At 38.6% G+C, this 10599-nt stretch overlaps 1 protein-coding gene across 1 annotated transcript in view; it reads right to left on the minus strand.

Annotated features, from left to right (window-relative positions):
* PLCH2 (phospholipase C, eta 2) overlaps positions 1–10599 on the minus strand; it is a 37890-nt gene that overhangs the window by 18475 nt on the left and 8816 nt on the right. Inside the window, exons 7-18 of the mRNA XM_010083411.1 lie at positions 10242–10445; positions 9052–9172; positions 7310–7481; positions 6943–7050; positions 5907–6065; positions 3867–3959; positions 3644–3744; positions 2804–2901; positions 1812–1994; positions 1255–1362; positions 945–1069; positions 357–441 (exon numbers count right to left, since the gene is read on the minus strand). Coding sequence (XP_010081713.1) covers positions 357–441; positions 945–1069; positions 1255–1362; positions 1812–1994; positions 2804–2901; positions 3644–3744; positions 3867–3959; positions 5907–6065; positions 6943–7050; positions 7310–7481; positions 9052–9172; positions 10242–10445 — 1557 coding nt within the window. The remainder of the gene's footprint in view (positions 1–356; positions 442–944; positions 1070–1254; positions 1363–1811; positions 1995–2803; positions 2902–3643; positions 3745–3866; positions 3960–5906; positions 6066–6942; positions 7051–7309; positions 7482–9051; positions 9173–10241; positions 10446–10599) is intronic.

Here is a 10599-nt window from a genome sequence, read left to right on the forward strand (position 1 = left end):
CACAACAGCACAAGAATTTGCAAGAAACAGAGTCAGATCTTACTTAAAGTTGGCCCTGCTTTCAATGAGTGTTTGGACAACCTGACCTCTTCTGACAACAGCAAGCTCAAAATACCCTTCTCTCATACACAATGAGAAGTCAGACAAATTACTTGTTTTACGCCAAGGCCTGCACAACATTATACCAATTCAGTTGAATAAGTCAAGACCCAAGTCTCATTAACATCAAGAATGCTTATATCAATTTTTCAGTGCTTTGCCAAAACAGGTGCCAAATTTCATCTACTCGTTATCTTTATGAACAAAACTTACCATGTATTTCAGCCATAAAACCCCTAAAACCCACAGAATCTTACCATTATCATCAACTACTCTGGTTTGTTCTTTGAAGCAATCAACAGGTAAACCTATAACTTCTACTTCAACAAATGGATCTATGATCTGGAAAACAGAAAGTAACAAATATTGAAAAGAAAGAGTGACAAAGATGAAATTCAAGCACATGGTTTACAATGTGGGCATTGTAGGTTATTGTCTTAATAATTATTTGTCCTGAACCTTTTTGTAAATAATTATTATAATGATGAGAGATCTCTGGCTAAGTCATCTAGTGGGAAATGGGGCAGGATGAGCCAGCCTACAAGTGCCTGGCTGGAGGTTAAACTAACTGCAGGTTTCTATCTGAACAGACGGGGTGCAGATTGTTTCTTAAGGTTACTTAGGCATTTTATCTCAACAGTGTTAATTTTCCTATATATTGTTGGCTCCTGACATGGTCAGTAAGTTCGTATGTTTTGCAGGCACTTCTAGAGTAATCACTTAAAATGTGGCTGTTGGGAGTTGCAGGGAACTGGATTCCTGGGCTTGGATAGCTTTCTGACAAGATTATGTTCTGCACGAGCTAATTCCCCTACTGTTCTCCAGCACACAAGACAATCCCATACCTCTCCTCTGTCTCCCAACATGGAATCTCGTGGTTTTGGGAGTTGTTGACCACTGATAATCCTTAGAACCAGCTGTTTCTTCAATTGGCCAGGCAGTGGGTCTTCAGAATTTGGATTAAAGACACCTGTAAGAATGAAAAGTCACATGATATGAAAGACGTGCAGTTCTGGGGATGAATTTAGTTTTAGACACCTTCTGGCATATTTGCTTCTAGCATCAGAAATGCATTTTTAAACAAACTGTAATAAGGATCCACACCTGATCTTCTCACGCGATAAGTGATTCACTTATTTCACTCATTTTTCCTACCTTGACACATGCAGTTTGGTTTGAGGACATAGCCACAATTGCCATTGGCACTAAATTTGGCCCGGTTCAGTTGCAGCATTCTCCCCTCTGACTGGTAGTTTAGTGCAACTATTTAAAAAAAAAAAAAGGTGACATGACTTAGTAAGTACATTAACCATCCTTGTTTGTAGAACCAAGTTAAAGGAAGGACACCCAAGTACATTTTCACATTTAACTCCTTGGATGCAAAACCTGAAATGTTTTATGAAAAAGAATTCACTTCTATAATGTACATTACAGCTTCAGGGAGAGAGGCTCTTCAAAAGTGTCTGAACTCTGAAGTTCTCTTGCATTTCAGGAGTTCATTTGTTTCCATTTATCAGACAACTGCTTGCATGTAAGACACATGTTTGAGGTAATCTATCTAGGTAACAACACAGACAGTAACAAGGAGCACTTGTTTGTCAGTAAAGCTGGATGAGCAGAGAACTCAGTATTTTAAGGGGTGATTCCAAAGCTCCTATTAAGGCATCCCTCCCAAATTAAACCAAAAATCAACAAGTTTTCTTTCTGCTCACCGAGCTGGCAGCCAGCATTCCAGAATGGCTGGGGATTGTAGTTGCTGGAGTCCACACGATAGGAAGATGGGTAGATGCGGGACAACTGATGCTGGTTGAAACGCAGATACTGTGCTGGCTTTTGCTGCAGTATCTGGTGGGCTTTTATTTCACTGAAAGATGAAACCTGCCAGCTGGAAGAGACTACAAAGAAGAGAGGAGGAGATCAGAGGTAATGTCCTTATTTATTTATTATCTAGATAAAGCATTCAAAACTACATACCACTAGTTACTTATAACTATCAAGCACCATTTGAATACATCCCACTCAGAGGGAACTATGCTTTTCTTACATTACAGCAAAATCACTGTGCTTATTGGAGGAGTCAGTGTTGGGAAAATGAAGATGAATATAATGAATGACCTGAATCTTCATCAAGAGCTCTAAAAAAAAATTCTCTTAAGATTTCTTGAATTTGCTCAAGGGAAGTATGATTTCTGGCAATCAATTCTCTCTTTCTGACACTTTTAACTAAACTTGATTCCTGTCAAAATAAGATCCAGAAAACTTAGAAAGAGGACTGAAATATTCTAGAAATGTAATGCTGATATTTTAACAGATTTGACTTAAAAATCTAATTTTTAAGCTTGAAATGCTCTTCAGACCATTCTGCCCAAGAGCATAACTAACTCCTCTGTTGTTTCCAGGATATAATTGTTGTGTAGCAGCTTTTATAGAAGCTAGCAAAGACTACACTTGTACTACTACCTGCAGGAACTTTTTGTCCTTTATGGACACAACTTTAGACGCACTTTGCGGATTCTGAATAGCAAGTGGTCAGTTACTGCAAAATAGTATAGCTTTATTGTGTGCAGCTCTTCTGTTAAAAGCTTTTCAGGGGTGGGGAGAAGCAAATAGAAAACCAGGTTTTAATAAGAAGATATGTAAGAATGTAAACCTTTCAATTTTTTTGCATAACAATTATTTTCAGCAGACATTTAGTTTAACCTACTTTCAGTTTCAACATCATGGATGCCAACAGATTTTGTGTATTTCACCAGATCAGAAAGTGCCCTGGACAGCTTCATTGTTTTCTTCTGTCGGTTTATCCTAGAAAGATAAAACAAATTAATTTCCCATTAATTAAGGGGAAAATTTTGCCTTTCATATTTAAAAATAAATCAGAGTAAAGAAATATAAGAAGGTTTTTTTCCATTAAGGAGGTACTTCATAGTTTTATACCACATAGAGCCTCCTTGTCAAAGCACAGAAGTTGTGGAACCAACAGCATGAAAGTATCCAGCACAAGGCAGTGCTGTTCTTACATGTTAACGGCAGACACAAGTATTTACCTACTAAGATCTGGTGGGGAGGGCTCTAAATGGCTTTGGCCAAAGGGTGGAATATCTCTTCACATATACATTTACTTCTCAAATCAAGTGTTTAAAAAAAAAAAAAAATCCCAAAGAAATAACAAAACAGTAATGCTCTCATTCTCCTCACTTGCTTTGGGTTATCACTAACAGCATATCTACCAACCTCCCAAAGAACTGCTTGATCTGATTTCTTTGTTTTGGAGCCTGAATCTTAACCAACCATTCTGATCAAAATCATCACCTGAATGTTGATGCAACTTCATGTGTCAAATTTTGAACAACAACAAAAAAAAAAAAATCACCTGGACACATGATAGACTCTGGAAATCCACCTTAATGTATTCACTGGGCCACATGGATTCAGGCCTGCAGCCTTCAACAAATTTGCTTCTAGACCTGAAGCGTATCTATTTGGTGGGTACGTTTAGGTAGGCATCTTTCTCAGAAACAAAATTGCCAAATCACTTTAAACAAACCTGCTGCAATGTACAGAGCTCCTGGCTAAATTTCCTTGAGAATCTGAATCATCTTCACCTTCTTCCAGGCTTGTTGCCTTTTTCAATTTGCTTCCTTTTTTCTGTGCCACAAGGAAATAAAACCATAATATCATAACTGTCTGATCAGCGTTTGAGCAGCTGGACACAGTTCTGCTTTGGTAGGCAGAGTTGGTATGTAGATCTAACCTACCGAGTGGCTCACCTTGCGTTTAGAAAAACTGCCCATCAATGACCGGCTGTGCCTTTTGTTGGTACTGAAGTCTTCCCCAGATTCCACATCATCCTCAAGCTTACTCTAAAGTAACCAAACAGAAAGAATAATGTAACAGACCAAACAGAACGCTACAGACAGCATACGTGAACATCACCAAAATACTTTGGGAAGCATTCCTCCCTAAAATGTCAACAGAACTGGATCAGACCAATTTTTTTTTTTTTTAAACGCAAGCTGGGTACAAGACCTTGTATGACAGCAAGAATTGCCATCATTTTTGTCCCTGGAAACTTTGAGAGCAGACAGGAATCACACTGATACCTAACCCCAATTTTATTTTTATCCAGGCAAAGCTGGAATGCCCCCATACCACATATGTTTATTGACATGAGATTGTTATTATAGCTTGATATTTGAAAAGCATAATTTAGCAGGAATTATTTCTACCAATTACACAGTTTTACTAGGACACTCCATGGTAAGAAAGAAACAAAATTCTTGTAATCCCTAAAAATTTATATACTGCATTGGTGCCACTGGTTTTTAATATGACCTTAAGGTTTCATTGTTTGCTAGACTAATAAAACACAGACTATTCTGATTAACACCTATGCAGAAGGATTCTCGAAGTCTTGGCCTTGCAGTGGATCTTAAAATAACTGGCTGATACATTACATAAATCATTAGGCTTAAAAGCACATACAAAACTCATGCTATAGAAAGTTTTGGGGAGATGATTTTTAGTTCTCATCTAGTTTTAATCCCAAGTTAGTACACCTGCTTATTATTGGCAGATCTACAATGTTTTTCATTTGCATGCAGCAATACTCCTAACCTTTTTGTGGCTTATTAAAAATTCTAAAATGACATTGCCTCAAGTTCATGAAGCGTAGTCTTTGGGCTGAGTACATTTTTATAAATAAGCATTAGTATAAAACTAAAATACAAATAAAAAGGAATAGAGAACTGAGGAAAAAAAGCCTAACTTTTATATGCATTTTTTATAATGGAAAATAAATTTCTTTCTGTTGAAATGTCATTTCATGTGTACATTTCATGCTCCAGTTGCTGTGCTAGCAAGAAAAAAAAAAGCTTTGCTTATCTGACAGTGATGTTCACCTGGCATCATCGTTAAGGGAATGGATTCAGCTATGAATCTGAAGTCAATATCTATGATTTATTCAGTAAGCTAATAAAACACAACAAATGGAAATGCTACACACCTCTTTCTCCAAAGGTGCTGGAGAAAGTCATTGGACTTTGGAGAAAGAGATGTTTAGCATTTCAGCTTATATTTTGAAGAAGTGATATTTTCATTATTCATCTGCAATAACAGACTATCCTTCTGCATAAAGTGTGATTCATGAAAACAGCTAAAATTAAAATCTCCTCAGCAAATTAAAAAGACACTTCTACTACATGGACATAAATGTGAAAGCTATTCTTCCTTATAACATAGCTTTATATAAGCAACATGAGGTTTTAATAAGATGTTGCGACAAGATATTACAGAAAATATTCCAGAAGAAGGGAACGTGTTTTCTTCTGTATTGAAACAGCCAAATATGTGGTGGTCAGGGCAGTCATCCAAAACTGGAAAATATAGCTCCAAAAATCTTATTTCTAAGTGTGACTGGGGACATGAACCTGCATCTCCAACATCTCAGGTGAACGTTTGGCTATCTGGTTATTCTTGAGTTGTACTATTCTAGTTAACCCAGACAGGAGACAGAGACCTAATGGCAAATAGACTCTGCAAAAATCATCAGGCGACTCACACTGTCTTGTTTTAAGGGAAGTGCTGAGAATTCTCTAGTTTTATTAGGACTGTGATAGCTGCAGACACCTCAGGTAAACTGAGCTACCTGTATTGGGAGTCTCAAAACACATTTAGAAGCCCAGCTTTAGACATCTACCTTTGCAAGAACAAACATTACTGTTATGAAATCATAGTACTATGTAGCTACAGAGACAAACAAAACAACAATCAGGTCTAGGGGTAAGTGAGGTACAATAAAACATGCTCACCTTCTTACTATCTAATTTTAGACCAGCTTTTCCTGATGATGGTAGAGTGGTAACTGTAAAATTATTTGGATCTTCACAGTCACGGATTTTGGATTCTTTTATCAGCGAGTCAAGTTTTTTCTTTGCTATAGTCTCCACTCTTTTCCTATTAGTAGATGCCTACAAACAAAACAATCATTAAACTAGGTAGTGATGAAAAAAGTCTTAGAAATTATTCCAGCCAGGACTAAAATGTTATGTGCAAAGAAAAAGGAAAAAAAAAAAAAGGAGATTCTTAATTTGCATAACATGCAGTTACCTGCAGCTCGGTATCAGACTCAATGTAAGGTATGGAAGCATATGAGGCCCTCAAGTAGATGTTAGATTTAAAGTGTTCCCTCCTGCTGTGTACACCATAGCCCATGTGAGGAAGTGGGGGAAACAAAAATAGAAATCCAGAGGTTTCTTTTTCATCCATGAGGCATAAACTCACAATTTCAGGTCTTTTAAGAGGTGACAGATTGTGTTTTCTCAGTAGGCCTTAAGAATTCCCAGTTAAATTTGTCATGAAACAAGCTATGATTTTCTGAGCTCTTCAAAATTTGGCTTGGAAAGCAAACCAGACGTAGCAAATCTCAGATTTAAAGCATCAGTAAACCTCACAGCAGAGTGAACTGTTAATAACGAAAACAATGAGGTCAGCAAAGCAATGCCTACTGAGCCTTTTGTGAGAACAACACACCCAGCCATAACGTGTTACTACCTAATTTTATTACAAAAGATGACACCTTTCTTACTGGCATTCATTTCTCCATCCTGGAGAAAAGATATTGCATATCTCCAAGTGATATGCAATTAAAAATCATGAGATATTACTATTTAAAATATTTAAAAATTCCAAACTTGAAACACAAGAACTAGAACTGGTGCTGCCCAGTATGCACTTTGTCAAATTTGTCCCCATGAAGTTTTAGACTTGAGAACTCATACAAGGTTTCTTCTCACTGGGATGGGAAAACTTAACATACATTTACATTCAAATGGTCACCTAACTTACATCTCCATTCATTAGTTTACAGTCATCGTCAATCTCATCAGCACTGTCCTCATCAGAAACTTCACCTTCCTCTGCATCTTCACTGATGTTGGCTGGAAGTTTCTTCCCCTAGAAGATAAAACGATTACACAGGCAGGTTAGCATGCAGCTCTTGCTATATCACACATTTAAAAAAAATATTCAAAGCATGCAACCCAGTTCTTATTGATTGAGAAGACATTTGTTCAGAACCTAAGTACTAGGTTCTCAAAGATTGCTTTTTGTAAAATTATTTAATTTAGGGTATAAGTGTATAAGTGATAACCAGGCAGAAATCATAATCATCATAAACGTAAAGAGAGATGGAACAAACGAAGCAAGTTTTTACCTTAACCAGTATCTTTCCTTTAAGACTTGCTGGTGAAGGGAGCTTGGTAGAATCATCGTTGTGCACAGAAGACAGATCCAGTTTGTCTCCCAGAATTTCTATAAGATACTGAGCCATCTTCTTCTGCTGAATGACACTGCAATGGTTCTCAATTGACAAGATAACAGGGTACCTGGCAGAGACATAAGCAAGTATCATCAACTGCAAACTTAGCTTTTACAGAGTTAAGAGGATAAGGGTTACTACCATCTGAGCCATTCCTGTAACCCGCATCACCACCAATGAAATCCACAGGAGTCAGACAAATCAGTGTGGGCACAGGACTGATATCCTTTTACTCCCTCCAAACTGAATGGTCCATTTCTGACAGCCACAGGATAATTAAACTTCTGCAATCTCATTTGATGCATTTTTTTCCAGAGCACACTTTTCACCTTCCTACACTACCCACTCCTGATCTTCTCTTCCTATCAAAGAGATTCTAACAAGCCATTCATAAGGAAAACCTAATTAGCCAGTGCTTTCAACTCTCCTCTCCAATCGGTGCATCAGCCTTTTTCTACTCTCACAGGTAAAAATAAATAAAGGTTCCAAGAACAGAAAAGATCCCCAAAGGGGTTTTGTCTTTACCTTCCCACTTCCAACAACAAAGCGATAAAGTCTGTTGTGTTAGTGCTTCCATGAAATCTTTTCTAGCTAGCAACAGCAGTGTCATACAAACAAGCCTGCAGGTAAAGCTTCTTCTACAAAACCACTAAGTATTATTCTAGATTTAGTTTTGTCAGTTATTGTTGGTTCTCCAGGCTGAGTCCAAGAAATAACAATGCCTTGTTGTTTGAAAAGCATCAAGACAAGATTGTGAAACATTGATTCCAGTGCGGTTGGTGCCATATAAAAGCACATTGAAGATGGATTTGTGTTTAGGGTTGATACATTTTTAGGATGAGCACAAAAGCCAGCACCCAGCGCAGTTTTGTAGGGCTGAATTATGAGGGATTCATTAACTAAAACCTAATTACAAATAAAAAGATGTCTATCCTGAAATCCAGCCTTCATTATCTCCTCATCAGGAAAAATCAGGCTTTCAGACAGACAATGCCTGCAGGACAAAACTTTCACAGTTGATGTGTGTGAAGCTGTGCCTGAAGCTAGTTCCTTAGCTGAATTTGCAGCCTACCAACATCTGTGCCTCCAGCCTATCCTGGGAAAGAAAACACCTGCAAGTCTCAGATATGTTTCGTTCAGTATCAAACTCTGACTTCCCATTGCATAATTCTCTGATTTCCTGAGCAATGTACAGGTAGGGAAAATAACGTCTTTCTCTTGAACAGTCTGCTTTCTCCACAGTTGGGCTGCTGCCTCTTTGTATTCCTTTGCTGCCTGACTTGCTTCTTGTCCCTGAAGCAACCAAGTGTAACCTTGGCATCACTGGAATATGCATCCAGAGATACGCGGTTAAAGTGTCAGCTAGTCACCAAAAACATTCACTGTCAAAACACATTGATCCTCTTGTCTTCTATGAATAGGATAAATGCAGCCCCAGAACTAGGTACCAAATGCCCCTACTCAGTTTTGCCTTGCTATTTCTTTCTGAAGGCCTTCTCCCCACAGAAAACCACTCAGAATCCTGTCTGGCATGTGCAGACACAGGTTAGATTTTCCCTGACTGCCTTTACATGGATGCCTGGGAGCACTCCAGTTCATAGCCCCGAGACTCAGAAGGTGGCAGACTGTATACATACTCATTCTTGATAAAGGCATATTTGTTGATAGTTTCAATCACATCTTTGAAGAGAATTTTGGAAGTCAAAGTGTATCCGTGGTGGACAATTGGTTCACCATCCGGCCCATCCCAGCAGTCAACTGTAGAACAGAAACAATGACACCCATCAGACAGGTATTCTGGGGCCACCACCTGAGGAAGACTCTGAGACCCTGCAACTCCTGTCAGCCACCCAGCCAGACACCCAGCAGAGCAGGGTACAGGGTCATTCCCACCCTTTGTCTGTATCTCCCTCCTCACTGTGCTGAACGTCCTTTCTCTGAAGAAACACCGTGGCATTCTACTAGGTACAGACGACTGTTCCTACTGTTTGAGAAAGCCCCAAGAAAAAAGCTCTCCTCTAACAAGTGCTGAGGAGTATTATGACAGGAAGAGAGATTACACAGCATAGCATTACTCTAATGACACCACTGCTAAAACCAAAAAGGAAAGCAGAGAATCTTAGCCAAGCTTCTCACACCACAAGCAAAGCCAAGACTTAGGCATCTCTAGCCCTCCCTGGATTTTGTCTAACCTTATACTTGTTTACAGTCACATCCCCACAAAATGTTTTACTCCTCTGAAGCACCCATCTGACCTGAGAAAACCATAATACTGGCCTTCTGAAAAATTGTGAAAACGCTTTGATGATCAGGATATTAAAAATTATTATGAAACAGGTACTGTCTCAGAAAGGCACCACAAGCATCAGAAGGGATTTCACATAAAGGATTCCTGGTCACTGCAGAGACTCTCAACATTTCACATAACAGAACCCTACTTCCCTATCAGAAATATCAGCTTTCCTTTCACGTGTAGCAGGAGCTCTGCCATACTTCCCAGCTTGGTTGCTGTACTCTTGTCTAGAAAGTATACACACCAATACATTCCACTGAATGTTAGGATCCTCTCTACAAAAATATTTTTACAATTTTTTTTTCCTCAGTACCAATGACACTACTCTTTGAATGTCTGCCTTATTTCCATGCCCAAGAAATTTATCCGTTATATGGCACCATTATTTTTTTGTTCTTTATGAAGGGAATACACCATTTTACTAGGCTTTTTCCTCTATTCAATTACCATGTCTTCTGCAGAAGTCAGGAGTCGTCCTTTACAGAGGAGAAACAAAACTACGGAGCCTACTGATGATTCCTTTTTGATCTTTACCTTCTACACAACGACAGCCAGACTGTAGCACCCATGCATACATGTCCACCCTAGACTGGGACATCAGCTGATCTCCCATGAGGTAGGTATTATGTGAAGAGGTAATGAAATAGTGACTCAAAGGGTAAGTCATGTCCTGATTCACTTGGTAGTGTTCTGGGTTGAATATGTCCCCTGACGGACTCCGCATGTAATTGGTGAAACCTGTAAACAAACAATACTATGAATGAAACAGTTTTGTCCTTTTTGTTGCTAGAGCCTTCCTAAAACCAGCCTAAAAATGCATCCCTCCATTCACCAACACATTCATGAACATGTAAGTAAGCAGCCAAAACTTTTTGAAAAATGCAGTAGGAAA

The sequence above is a fragment of the Pterocles gutturalis genome, unplaced genomic scaffold, assembly GCF_000699245.1.
Source record: "Pterocles gutturalis isolate BGI_N339 unplaced genomic scaffold, ASM69924v1 scaffold40315, whole genome shotgun sequence".
NCBI lineage: Eukaryota > Metazoa > Chordata > Aves > Pterocliformes > Pteroclidae > Pterocles > Pterocles gutturalis.